Source organism: Macrotis lagotis, chromosome 4 (assembly GCF_037893015.1).
Source record: "Macrotis lagotis isolate mMagLag1 chromosome 4, bilby.v1.9.chrom.fasta, whole genome shotgun sequence".
Classification (NCBI taxonomy): domain Eukaryota; kingdom Metazoa; phylum Chordata; class Mammalia; order Peramelemorphia; family Peramelidae; genus Macrotis; species Macrotis lagotis.
The window spans coordinates 52,118,762-52,133,301 of record NC_133661.1 but is presented as its reverse complement, the minus strand read 5'-3'; the positions used below and the strand labels follow the sequence as shown (position 1 = coordinate 52,133,301).

Sequence of the window (14,540 nt, the reverse complement as noted above, 5' to 3'; positions counted from 1 at the left end):
TCTGCTTGTCTCTACTCCCACCTCTCCATCCCCACCCCAGGGGCTTGGGAAACTAGGCTAGGGCCCTTGGGAACAAAGACAAAGGGTCCTAACCTCAAGCAGAGTCTACTTAATATTTCCCCACCATTTCCCAAGCACTTTAGAAACAAATACTACTTTGCATTTTTCCAATATAGAAGGTGGCATACCTATGATAAAAACCTATTTAGGCATAATATTTCTTCTAAAAGTTGCATGTGATTATATTTATCTTCATAATAGCATCCTTCCTGTATTTGTGGGGCACCTTAATTCCAGATATAATCAATAACCCACTCATGATCACCCACAGACCAACAATGATCAAAGGATCCAGGCAATAGGGACAATGTGAACATCCTGGGGATGGGTAGTGTCTGTTTCTTGGGACTCACCTCATCCTTGTCCACCACCTGGATGAAGAGGGGAAGGGCGAAGCCCACTTGGGCCAGCTCAGTGATGGCCACACTGTACTCGGAGCTGTTGAACTCGGGGGCATTGTCGTTGATGTCAATGACAAGGATGTTGAAGGTGGTGATGCAGGAAGCATCTGATGGGGTTCGGTCATCATAGAGTTCTGTGCCCTGGATGCCAGAGAAAATACATTTAGCTATGGGTAGTTGTAGGAAGGAAGAGAGAAGGAAGGGGTTAGGGCATGTATAAGAACCCATTTGAAACAAGGAAGGGGCCCTATCTTTTTGTTTTCTTGGTGACTTGCCCAAGATCATACAGCCAGATAATTCTTTTAGTGTCTGAAGTTGGATTTGAACTCAGGTCCTCCTGACTCCAGGACTGATGCTCTATCAACTGTGCCACCGAGCTGCCCCCAAAAGGAGCCCTATCTAAAATAACAGATGGGGAAACTGAGGCACAGACTTGTTGGCAATTTACCATCCAATGAATTACTATAGCTGTGAGACTATGTTAAGCACCAATAAGGCATGCTGGCAATGGGGAGTAATGAAAGAATTCTGTCTTAGAGTCTTAGAGACTATATAGGACAGGAAGAAGTAGGTGGGAGGCGAAGTCAGACTCTGAGGAGAGAATTATGGATAATAGTGCAGTGTAGGGCCGGAACCTGTGTCGATTGACACCTGGGCAAGGGTTAGGCACAGAGGATTCTTGCGATAGTATCGTTTTCCTAAATCCCACTTCTCTTCAACCTCTGTCCCCCTCCAATAGCCCATACACTTCTTTCTTCATTGAGGGAAATAGTTAAGGCACCCTGACAGAAGAGGAGGGAGCAGGAAGGGGAAGTGGAGAGGAGAGGAGCCTTATTGACTTCTGGCTATTAGCAGAGGGCCTTGACTGAGGTTCAGTGTAGCAATTTCTCTGGTTGTCTTTTCCAACCTGCTAGAACAGTCTCTCCCTGAGCCCAGAGCTTCCTGCCTTTGCCTGCTCCCTCCCCCTTCCTCAATCAATGGCCCCTCTCACACCAGCTTCTGGGACCCCTGTGGCCTGGGCTGGATCCATACTCCTAAATGGCTTTCCCAGTCACAAACCAAACTCCATATTGATTTTAATTAAAAGGAAGGCTGTGATCAAAGAATGGGTTGTTGGGCAAGGGGGGAGGGGACTGGGTTGCCCTACACTGGGTTTTATAGCTTCTCCTCAGTAAGGGGTCTGAGAGACTTTGCTCCCCAGTCCTCTGGCCATCTCATGCCTCCTTGCTCAGATTGCTTTGCGGTCCAACCCCGCAAATTGCTTCCCCTTGCAATGGGTTATAAATGATAATAATTGCTAACATTTATATAGTGCTCACTATGGGATAAGCTTAGCACTAGGCTAAGAACTTTACCATTTTATCTCATTTGATCCTCACAATAATCTTGGAAGATAGGTGCCGCTATTAGCCCCATTCTTCAGATGAGGAAACTGAGGCAAGCAAAGATTAGATGACTTGCCCAGGGTTGTACAGCCAGTAGGTGTCAAAGACCAGTTTTGAATTCAGGTCTTCCTGACTCCTTGCCCAACACTCTATCCATATATATATATATATATTATATATATACATATATTTAAGATAATGTACATACATATTTATTATATATATTTACATATTTACATTATATACATATATAATGATGATGATGGCATTTGTCCTTTGTTCTTGAGGAAGACCATAACATCAGGGAGGTGATGCCATGTCAAGGAAGTAAACTAGATTTGAGTGAGGAGGGCTGTGTGCTAAGCTGCCAGCCTCACTTTCTCCTCCAGAGCCATCTGGGTCCAATGGTCAGATAGGAATCAGGACAACTGAAGATGGTCCTGGATGCGAGGCAATCAGGATGAAGTGATTTGCCCAAGGTCACATAGCTAGTAAATATCTGAGACCGAATTTGAGCTCAGATCCTCCTGACTCCAGGGCTGGTACTCTAATCACTGTACCATCAAGCGTGCGTGCGTGCGTGTGTGTGTGTGTGTGTGTGTGTGTGTGTGTGTGTGTGTTGTCCAGATGAGGAGGGAGAGGGTCCTATGTGTGGAACAGCAAGGGGGACAGTGGAGGAAGACCATGGGAGGGAGGGAAGAATGAGGAGATTGGGGCCAGAATGTAGGGACTTTAAATGTCAAAGAGAGGACTTTTCTAGCCACTTTATCCTCCTCTGCTAGATGAAACTTATCCCAAGGTTATGTTCACTCCAGTATAGCTTTCTCCTCACTCGCCAGGACTTCTTTCCCCAAATAATATTTATATAATATTTATACAAATTTTTATTTTGCAAATCTTAAAGCAACAGGCAAATGTTAGTTATTATCCTGATTTTGGCTATTATGATTTAATCATTCTTCCTAAGGACACAAAGTTTTTCAAAAAATATATCTAAAATGACCATGACTTCAGTTTCACACATGTATAGACAAAGAAGACCAGGATCATACAGTTCAGTCCCTCTCATTTTAGAGGTGATGAATTGGAGGCTAAGAGAGTTTATGAGCTTGAGGACACACAGGGTGGCTGGTGGCACAGCCCACATCTGATCTCGAGTCTACTGGGCTCATATCTAATACTTTTTCTACTACACTGGAACTGGTTTATTAGTCCTCCTTTAAAAAAAAAGTCAGTAAATAATTTGGAGCTCAGAAGTTAAGATTTGAAAGTCAATACATGGGGCAGCTAGGTGGCACAGTGGATAGAGCACTGGCCCTGGAGTCAGGAGGACCTGAGTTCAAATCCAACCTCACACTTAATAATTACCTAGCTGTGTGGCCTTGGGCAAGTCACTTAACCCCATTGCTTTGCAAAAAAAAAAAAGAAAAGAAAGTCAATGCATGAATTTCATGGAAGAAAACTGTAAATGGTGAGCAAAGTATGTACAAACTAGATTTTTTTCTCCATCTGTAGAGTATATTCTGTCTTGTGTGGTATCAAGGTTTAAAGTGTCTGACATACATTTAATGTGTCTTTTTTTAGACATTTCTGGAAATTAAACTATTTGAAGAAAAGTGAATCACATTTCAATTTGCCAAGGTTTTTCTAATTTATGCTTGATATAATGCAAAACTCTAACTGGACATACTGAAATTCATTTAATTTCAGATAGATTTTCCATATTAAACTTATTTGCCACATAAAGCATGCCCATTTCAACATGTGTTTTTGTAAGATTTTTGATTTCTAATTTTTTTCTCTCTCCCGCTCCACCTTTCCCACTCCTTTTCCCAAGACAACAAGTTATCTGATATAGGTTTCTAAACTAAATTTTGAAAAAAAAGCAGTAAGTAAGTTGCCTTCAGAGTAGTGTGGCAGAATATAGTAATATAATCATTATAATTACCTGGCGCCCAGTAACAATGACTATTTGTTGACCTGACTATAGAGAGTGTGCTAAATTGTTCTTCTCATATATTATCTCATTTGATCCTCAAAACATCCTGATGAGGTAGTTGCCATTATTCTTATTCTTATTCTTATTTTATGTACGTCTAAACAGGCTGAGCCAAGTGGAATGACTTTCCCAAGGTCACACAGCTGTTTCATATCTTAGGCAGGATTAGAACTCAGGTCTCCCTGACTCCTCCCACCTCTGGTACATGCTGGCCTGTGCCACCCCTCTCATGTCTGAGGGTCTCAGATGACTGAGTGAACCATCTCAGATACAGACAACTTCGGTAAATGGAGTTCTGCTCCAGAAATTCCCTATAGTAATGAAATCACAATTCTGGTAGTTGAAAAAAAAGACTCACTGATTTGCCCAAAATTATACAGTAAAACTGGGATGGAGATTGGATTGGGATCCAACCATCCTGCCTCCATCTTAAAGTTCATGAATTCAATTGTCCATATATCTCCAATCTATCAATGAGTCCTTCACTCACACTGTATAGCGGAAGATATGAATTCCCTCTGGGCCAGTAACAGGATCATGGGATTTAGAGAAATTTAGGGACTTGACTAGTAAGAGCTTATAACAAACAATTGACTTACAAAGTGTTTTCTGTAAAACAGTCACATGATTTCAAGTATTACTCTTGCCATTTTATATATGGGGAAACTGAGGTTTCCAGAGATGAACTGTTTTGCCCAGGATCACGCTGCTAGCCAGAATGTGGACACAGGTCTTCAGATTCAAAACCCAGGCCTTTCTCTGCTATACACTGCTACCTCTCCTTTTATTTTATCTGGAGACAAGAAAGGAGGCTCCCAAAGGAAGGATCAAGAAGCTAAAGAGGAATCTAGGCCATGCTTCCTTTCCCTTCACCCCATTGGTTGACTCTGAATTTGGAAGGAGACTCCCATGGTATCCCTCTGGCCTGAGAAATAGCTCTTCTTACCTTTACTGTAAGGATGAAGCCATGACTATAGAGAGGGTTTTCCCGGTCTAGAACACCATTCAGGGTGAGAGCCCCACTGATGTAGTCCAGGGCAAAGATGCTGTTGGTGTTACCTGGAAAAAAGTCAATTGCTATTAACAAAAAGGCATTGAACTCGCGACTGGGAGCTATCTGCTGATCATTTCACCAGGGAACAACTTATTTCCTATGGAAAATAATGTAGTTAGGTTACTCTCCTGCTCTACAACCTGTGGAGGTTTCTTATCACTTTTAATATCAAATTTAGCTAATTCTGCTCGACTTTCAGGTTCTCTTTAGTTGGGTCAACTGGTCCCTTCTAGCCTTTAAGGTCTCATTTGGCAGACTATATACACACAACTTTCCAATTCTGCCCCTTACTTGCACAAGCCACAGAATCACATTAGCTCAGCCCAAGGAGATCTCAAAGGACAAATGCTCTTCAACAGTACCTGCCCCAGGAATCTCCTTTATAATTTCCCACCAGCTTGGGCTTGACCTTCTCCAAGAGGGAGGAGCTCATTTCCTCCCAAGTCAGTTCACCATACTTAGTAACACTTTTTAATAAATGGAAGTTTTTTTTCTTGAATCAAGCCTAAATTTTTTTTCTTTGACAGTTGCACCCATACTTCCAAGTTCCCTGGCCTGGCAAGATACACTGATCCCCTTTCCAAGTGAATACTCCTTAGATAGAGCCCTATGTTTAAGGGTTCTAACAGAAGCCAGAATCAGAGGAAGGCCTTCTGTCTTCCCCCAGTGAACTAGGAGGGATGCTTGGAATGATGCTCCATTGATGGTAAAGTCAGGGGCAGCTCCAAGGAGCTCTGGTCTGGAAGCCTCCTATGATTACAGGGTGGATTTAGATTTCAATCTAAGTCATAATGTAGCTGACACTACTTTGCTCATCAGTTATTCATACATCAGTTATTCAACAAACATTTATTAAGCCCCTACTATACCAGACATTGTGCTAAGAGTGTTAGGTAGACAAACAAAGGCAAAATCATAGACCTTGCCTTCAAGGAGCTCACATTCAAATGGGAGACATCATGGTAGGGGAAAAAACCCCCAAACCATACACAAAACATACAGACTTGAAATGGAAAGTGATCTCAGAGAAGGAATCTCAGAGAATTACAGGTTTCTTGTAGAAGGTGAAATTTGAGTTGAATCTTGGAAGAAACCAAGAGGCAGTGGAGAAAGGAGGTCTCAGATCTGGGGATAGCTAGTGAACGAAATTGCAAGGTGGTAAGCCTTGATCTCTTACTTTCTACCTGCTTCCTCTATTCCCAAGGTATCAACAATAGTGTTCAAGGTTTGCTCAGGTTGGGGAGAGGGGCTAGATAATTTTTCTCCTGGCATGGGGTACTGAGCAATGGGATAAGAGGGAATAAATGAGAAAGAAATGAAAAGAAAGTCTGCCCACGTTTGGTAGCTTCCTCTGGTTACTCTGCAGCTGAGGAGGGGGTTTTTAAGACAGGAGAATATATGAAAGAAGCCGAGTGGAAAGTCAGCTGAATTGTCTAACTGGGGCCTGGATTCCTTGTAGGCATGGTCACGACCTTAGCAAATAGTTTTCAAAATAACTCATGCCATATCTTCTCTCTCTTTTGGGTATCTCTAGTCTTCAGAAGATACAAATTAATTATCTGAATTTTGGTCATTAATAGTCTTAGGGGGCTGGCCCAAGAGCAACTCTCTGCCTGTGGAGCTGAGGTTTATTAATAAAATTGTACAACAGGAAACCAGCTGAACAAACAAGGCCCCTTTTCCTGCTTCCAGGTCCCCTTGGAGGGGGAGATTGGATGTTATAATCAGTGATTTTAGAACTAGTGAGGGGATATGGCCTGGACCCAGTCCTTATTCTTAACTTATTAGAGTCTTATCTGACAAGAACTCTCACAGACACACACTTACCCACCATCCCAAAGACACACACAGTTATATTTTCCTCCACAGACCCACACACAGACACACAGCTCTTCCCACAGGCTGGATGTCTTCACCAACACCCATGGTCTCACACATACTCCTACCCCCAGACTCTCCACAGCACCTACTCCTTCACCTCCCTCCCACCCATCCCTTTCACATGGTCTGTCATTTCTTACACTTAGGTCTCTGAAGAGTTCATCTACCATCCAGTCACAGCCAGGACTAGCTCTGTGGCTGTCAGCTACAAAATCTATCACCCATAATGAAGTAACATGAATACAACCCAATGGCTCTGGGAAGCAACTAAGTGGACCCAATGCCCTATGGAAAGTGGGAGACAAGGAAGAAATCACCCACTCATGCAAGGGGAGAATAACTAGTTTTTGTTCAACCCAGGGGACCTTTCTTTGACATGACCTCAGGTCCAGGTCTTATTCTTAATGCCTTAGAGGCTGATCTGACAAGAGCCCTCATAGATACATAGCCACCTACCAGCCAAAAGATACATACAGCCATCTTTTCCCCAGGTCCCTAAGAAATATGACTTTTCCTTGATTCCTTCTCAACCTGGGAAGAGATCACAATGTCTGAAATGTGATATGGACTTAAATGTTTACTGAAGTAAAATACATTGAGGGAAGGCACCTTTCATTTGAGGATGAAATTCCTTAATGGAAATGAAGGTCCTCTCTTCATTTATTTATTGTGTACTGAGCTATTTTCAATTCCTTAAGACAAGAAGATAGATGAAGAGAATGGGGTTGTTCTGGGACCTTCAAGTCATTTCCCTTACATCTCTCCAATAGACTCTGAAGGCCCACCTCCGCCATGAGGCCTTCTCAGACTGTCAAGAGCAGAAGTGATAGATATACTGGATTCTTTTCAAATTGGAAGTGGGAGGGGCTTAGTCTCTTAATTAACTTTCCATCTGACATGATTGTAATATGAAACTTCCATCAGTCAGTCAACCAATTAGCATTTATCAATCACCTATTTTAGACAGAGACAAAGATGAGACAGTCCCTTCCCTCAAAGTTTACATTCCTAGGGCAAATGAGCACTAGCCACATATGGATCCTTGGAGGGAGCTTTCTGCCCGGTCTAGCTTATGTATTTGGCCATTTGTTTAATCATGTTTGAATGTCCTTGACCTGTTCATCCATATGATGTGTCTGACACAGTGGGCATGGGCCTGAGTATAATTTGCCTTGTACTTAGAGTATCTGAAAAAAGGTACTGTATAATTTTCTGATGATTAGACAAGAAGAGAAAGAGAAATAAATAAAATACAAAAACAAAATGCCATCCTTAATATATGAAGATGATGTTACTACTCCAATAATAATAGGGACATCATATTTGAGTTATTTTTCCATTAGTGGAATGAGCTGCCATCAAACTATCCCCTTGCTCACACCTGGTCTGATAAAGTAGAGACATTTGCATATATGGTCAGAAAAGACATGAGATAGGAGACCTGGGTTCTAGTCCTGCGACTGACACTCACTGTGGACATATTTCTTCCTTCTTCTAAGTCTCAATTTCCTCATTTGTAAAATTAATGGGTGGAAATAGATGATCTTCATAGTTCATTTTAGATCTGAGCCTTCTATGTTCTATCTAGGCAAACCCATGGGTATCAGCTAGAGCTATTGAACATTGCAAAGGAGAGAAGTATGAGAGGGAGGGAGGAAGGAAAAAAGAGGAAGGAAGGAAAGAGGAAAGAAAGAGAGAAAGAAGGAGGGGTGGGAGAGAGGAAAAAGGATATGAGAGAGAGGAAGAGAGGGAGGGAGGAAGAGAGGATGGAAGGAAGAGAGGAAGGAATATAGGAATGAAAGGAGGAGGAAATGGTAGGAAGGAAACAAGCATTTATTAAATACCTACTATTTGCCAGGCACTATGCTAAGTGTTAGAGTTACAAAAAAAGGACAAAAAACGTTTCCATTCCTCAAAAAAGTAAGGAGACAACATTCAAAGGACTATATACAAAATGCACATTTGATCCTTGCAACAATCCTATGAGGTGGATACTATTATTAGCCTCATTTCATACTTGAGGAAACTGAGGCAGACAGAAATTAAATGACTTATTCAGTGGCACACATCTTATAAGTGTCTGAGGCTAGATTTGAACTCAGGTTTTCTTGACCCCAAGGCTGAGGTTCGATTCATTACAGCTTCTTGTTGAAGAATTGGAATTAAGGTCAGACACCTGGGTTTCAACCAGATTTGACACTTAATAGTTATGTGACCTTGGGTAAGTCACTTCCATGGTCCTTGGTTTCTTCCTGCTTAAAATGAAAAGGTTGGATTCCCTAACTTGTAAGCTTTCTTACAGGTCTACCTCTTTGGTTCTATAATCTAGGAATCACTTACAGAACCTTGGTCAGCGAGGTCGAATAGGATTCTAGCCTCATCTACCGGGTTAAGCAGTTAACTGGAAACAGATGAGCTGATAGTTTGACCCCCCGCACCCCTCAAGTCTGGATGTTTCATCCCAGGGGAAGCTGGTCCTGTAGTCATCAAGCTGGTTTTTATTTCTGACTTGGAAACTGATACCACTGATATTTCCAGCTCCTGGCCTAAGCCATTCTGTACCCAAATCCCATGGGTGCAGGGATTGGAGTGGGGCAGCAGTCCCCCTACTTCTGTCGTCTCTCACCTGCTCAGCCTCCACCCCAGAGCAGAAAGGAAGCTTCACTTGTGGATACTCGATGCTCTGGTGGGTGGCTCATAGGTGGAAGATACCTTGCTGAATTAAGGGTGGAGTATAGCCTCTGACAATTCAGCCTCGGTTCTAAAGATCCTGGGAAATCATGACTCTAAGCATCTATGCAAGGAGGGTATAGATGCTTCATTTTGGGAAAGAGAGATTTTCTCTTTTCAGGGCAGCCTCTACTTTCAAGAGACCTGAAGATTTAGGCCCCTTAAGATAGAAAAGACAGAAGGCAAGAGTAAAGTCTATAAAACTAGGAAGTTACTACAAGTGGGTGCCTGTGTGTGAGTGTGTGTGCGTGTGCGTGTGCATTTGTGTGCGTGTGTGTGTGTGTGTGTGTGTGTGTGTGTGTGTAGGATGGGGAGGCTATAACCTAATTCACTAGAATACTAGAAAGAAGTCTCTCCATTGGAAACTTGAAAGCGATAAGTGTTGGATGAATAAAAAAAATCCTACTTTAAACAGTGGAGATTAAACCAATGAGGCTTAGTTTTACAGCTTGAGGGAGTGCAGGCTGAAAATAGAAACTGTTCTGGAAGGGTTTAGATAAATTTCTAAATATTATTGAAGTTTGTAGTGATGGTGGATAGTCTAAGGGGAAATGAATGTCTTGTAGGCAGCTGGAGACATGGAATCAGAGTTTGGGTGAAAATGAGTGGGGCTGGAGTAAAAGCCATTGATTTGATAGCCATGGAAACAGAGGGGAAATTCATGAGGTGGAAGCATCTGACTGCAAGGGGGGGGGCAAGGTCAGAGCCCTGTTTCCCCCATTTTACGCATAGATAGAATATTCTGAGGAGAAGGAACAGTTGGAGGGAAAGGTAGATCTACCTTTAGACTGGAGTCAGAATGGAAAACAGTTTGGGTTCAAGGCAAAGAACCTTGATTGTGGAATGAGAAGACCTGAATTCAAATTCTGAGCCCTGCTGATTACTGACTCTATGATCCTGACTAAGTCACTGAACCTCAGTTTTCTTATCTGTAAAACAAGCAATTTCTACCCAACAATGTTGTGAATGCTTTATAAAATGTACCTATTCTGTGCTTGGCTTTTAAAATGTTACCTCACTGGTTCTTCACAACAATTATAGAAAGTAGGGATAATTATTACTTCATTTTATAGTTGAGGAGACTGAGGCAGACAAGTTCGTAATTTGCCCAGGGTCATACAGCTGGTAAGTGTGTGAGGTCATATTGGAATTCAAGATTTTCTAAATCCAGATCTGTGGTGCTCTATCCATTTATTTTCCCTAGAGAAGGGGAAAGGGAAAGAAGGGGGTCATCAATCATTTCAAGTACTTGAAAGGAAGACAAGGTAAATTGAGGCTGAGAAAAGGCGATGGAAATTGGCAAGGAGTTATGGAGAGAGCAGTCCTAGTAGGGTGCTGAGGACAGAAGCCAGATTATCAGGTGGAAAGTGGGATTTAATCAGTGGAAAGAACACTTTTCTTGGACTTTGGAAGGATTGAATTATTCCTCTGACATTTACCAGTTGTGTGTGACCCTGGACAAAGCACCTTACTTCCTTGAGACCAGGTTTCTTCCTATATAATGTGGTGCTAGGAAGGTATTTATTTCACTGAGTTTTTGTGAGATTTGAATGGGATGGTGTAAACCTCAAAAAGGATATCAGTAACGATGGTGATGATGATCTTCATAATGGGAAGATAAGGAAGTGAAGGCAGTGGGTGCATGGTGGTTGATCAGAGAGAACTAAAGGAGGCCCAAGATCAAGCAAGGTTGAGGTTTATTTGTTTGTTGGTTGTTTCCAGGACTTAGTTACATAATAGTCACTTAATGTTTATTGAACTGAATTGGTTTATTTGAAGATGGGTGATGAGAGAAGGAACCAATTATAAGAGAGAAAATATACTAGGGAAGGCAGAAACAGTATATAGTAGTACATACAGTAGATTCTACTAAGTAGAATTCAGGGTTTGGCCTGAAGACTTGGGTTGGAATCCTGTTTTTACCATTCCTTAGCTGGCATATGCCTCTGGCCCTCAATCAATTTATTTGTTTTTTTTTTTATCAGAAAAATGACAAGAGTTGACTTTTTCTAGGTTTGTGTCTGAGAACATAAGGGGCCAAATTGTCTTAGGAGTTATCAGAGTTCTAGAGAACATATGGAAAACAAAAGGGATAGATACCTCTTCCTTTGGAGACAGGCTAGAAGACTGGGGGAGGGCTGGGGAAAATGGCAGGGAAATCTTTTTGGGGTTCCCTTCCTCTTTCAGGGATGTACTTGGCCTGTCACTGGTCTCCCTCAACCCCCTCCTCTCCCCCCTTCCTCCCCCCTCCCATCTTGATGAAAATCTCTTCTCCATTCCTTGTTCTCTTGTTATCTCCCTGTCAACCTGTTGACCCAGTGAAGAGGTCTGGCTTGGTTTAAAAGCAGTTTAGTGAGTGGTTGACAGTGCATGTGGCAACATGGGCTGATGGCTTTCAATTGGTTTGTCTGCTCTATTGAGCTAGCAGTAATTCCTTTCCCTTCTTTGCCTCCCCCCTCCCCTTGGCTTTGGAGAAGAGCCAACCTCATGGGCTCCTCAGTCTTGGTCTGGCTTTGACTCTGGAGGGAGATCTGGGCACTCCTCAGGCCCTTGGAGCATTGTCCCATGAACAGCTTGGGCAACATCTGGGCTGGAGGAGCACTCCTCAAAGAAGGTCAATCTATTACAGATTCTGATTTCCCTCTTTCTTTTCTTCTCTGAAAAGTTTTGGAATTAGCATTCAGTAGGCAAATAGAATTTACTGTGAACCCAATTCTGTGCTTGAAGCTGTAAGAAATAATGATTTTAAAAGAGCAAAGTCATAGGTCTAAAGATGATGTTTCCTTATCTTACCTGAACAAATCTAATCCCACTATTACTGGCATGGGAACTTTGACCTGCCCTACTTTCTGGCCTGGACTGACTCACCCCTCCTTAAGCAGCTTGTTGCCCCCCTTGTTCCCAAGGGCCCACCATATTCATATCTCACTTAGTAGGAACATCTTACCAGCTTAGCCTCCCCAGGAAGAGGGATTACAAGTGTCTACTACTACACCCAGAAAGATTCTGAGAATGAAAAAGTCTTAAAGAGTATGTTATTCAGCACCTTCATTTTACAGAAGGGGAAAATGAGGCAGAGAGAAGGGAATGCCTAAGGCAGGTAGCTTATAGTGTAATTGGTCCTTAATTAATTTTTGAGGGCCTAATTACAAATTCCCTCCAGGGCTTATTCCCAATACTCAGTTAGGCTGGAGACAAGGGGATGGATAAGATGATATAAAATGATCTCTGTTATTTCCATCCAGTTGGAGTTCTCTAGCTTCCCCAAACTCCCTTGGTCTGAAGACCATCAACTCATCTTGAGCCTCATAGAAGTTGTATCTAGGACTATGGGTGGGCCTGGAGCTTTCGCTATGTTTATCTCAAGACCCCAGCATATCACTGGGGTTTTATTATTGCATCAACATCCAAGTGAAAAGAGTCCACTAAGATAAATTCTCCTTTAGCTGCTATTTTCCATGCATCAGAACATAGAATTTTCCCTGGGCCAGTCACTTGGGGTTCTTTCAGGTCAGGAGTCTGCCTCTGAATCCCTGGTTGTCCTCTTTGAAGTCTCTTAAGACTTGAATGCTTCAAGGACACTGTGTCCTCAACTATGTCCACCAAACTATGTCCTTACCTCATATAAAGTCCTGATCATGCTCTGTCTCCTACATGAGGTTTTCTCTGATTACCTTCTCTTACCCCTTCTCCAAATATTAGTGCATCCTTGAAGTTTATTTTGTAACATTTTTGTATTTATATATGAATATGTCATTGTCCCTCAATACAATCTAAGTTCTTTGAAAGTAGAAATGTTTGGATTTTTTGTTCATATGACCCTAGCACCTACCACCATGACTGATACATAGTAGATGTGTGATAAAATGCTTATTGATTAGCTCCAGAGGGCAGAATTCTGATTGGAAGCCAACAAAATGAGCAATTTCATTTTGACCTAGGGAGTGTCCATAGCACAATAATAAATCTCTGAAAGTGGAATGGGCTACCTAGGAAAATAGTGGTGTTTTTTCATCTTGAAGGCTGTTGGAGGGGGGAATTCCAGTTCAGGTTGGAGATGTGCTAAATGGTCTTGGGGGTCCCTTCGAACTCTGATATCCTGTGACTCTCCATGGCTATTTTAAACCTTGCAGCTCTTGGGACCAATATCTAGGGATCTGAAAAGATTTTCAAAAGGCCCTGGATCCTCCTTTTCTCTGCCAAACTCAATCCCATTAAATAGTTATTTTTGAACAGTCAAAAAACACCCCACCTAAAATCCCCCACCTCCCCATCCTTCCAGGCATTTTTACCTAGCTCAATTGCAGACCCAACACTATCCAGCACGGACCTATAATTTAGCTTGCCATATAATTCCGTCAATGTATAATTAAATCTGGAAGCCTGCTTGAGATATGGGCTCAATGCAAGATGCCTTATAAATTAAAGATTGTTATTTAGCTGCCCACTGACAAAAGGACCAGCTACTGGGGCTGTTCACAGGCTGTGTCGGAGTCAATAACTCCATGAGAAACATATGGCGCATGGAGGTTTGGGTTACAGCTGCTCTTTCAGTTTGGGCTGAAGATGTAGGCCGAGAATTTCATTGACCTTTCTCCCTCAAGTCTTTTGGGTGTGGATGGAAACGAGTTTTTACCACCCCCCCCCAAGTTCCTCCAAAACAAACAGAAAACCAGTTCTAAAGGATTGTAGTCAGAAGAGTACAAAGTGTTTGTTTCTAAAGAGAAAAAAAAACCCTCCTAGTTCAAATCCTGGCTCTGGTACTCAGGTTCATTTCTGGTCAAGTGATAACTTTTTCTGAGTTTTAGTTTCCTCATCTATAAGATGGGAATAATTTCACTGCCTGCCTCATTGGGTAGTAAGTGAGGAACAAATGAACTCATCTCGACAATGTTTTGTGAGAGTCTTCAAGTTCTCTCTATATACAAGCTATTAACCTTAGTTGCCCAGAAATGGTGGGCCTTAGATTTAGCAAGACCTCCAATTCACACATAGTGACACAGTGAAACTCAGAGCAAGTCATTTAACCT

The 14,540-nt window shown here is 42.2% G+C and overlaps 1 protein-coding gene across 1 annotated transcript in view; it reads right to left on the bottom strand.

Annotated features, from left to right (window-relative positions):
• Window positions 1-14,540, bottom strand: part of CDH23 (cadherin related 23) — a 460,126-nt gene that overhangs the window by 276,900 nt on the left and 168,686 nt on the right. The window contains exons 7-8 of the mRNA XM_074232774.1: window positions 4,792-4,904; window positions 414-602 (exon numbers count right to left, since the gene is read on the bottom strand). Of these exons, the coding sequence (XP_074088875.1) occupies window positions 414-602; window positions 4,792-4,904 (302 nt within the window). The remainder of the gene's footprint in view (window positions 1-413; window positions 603-4,791; window positions 4,905-14,540) is intronic.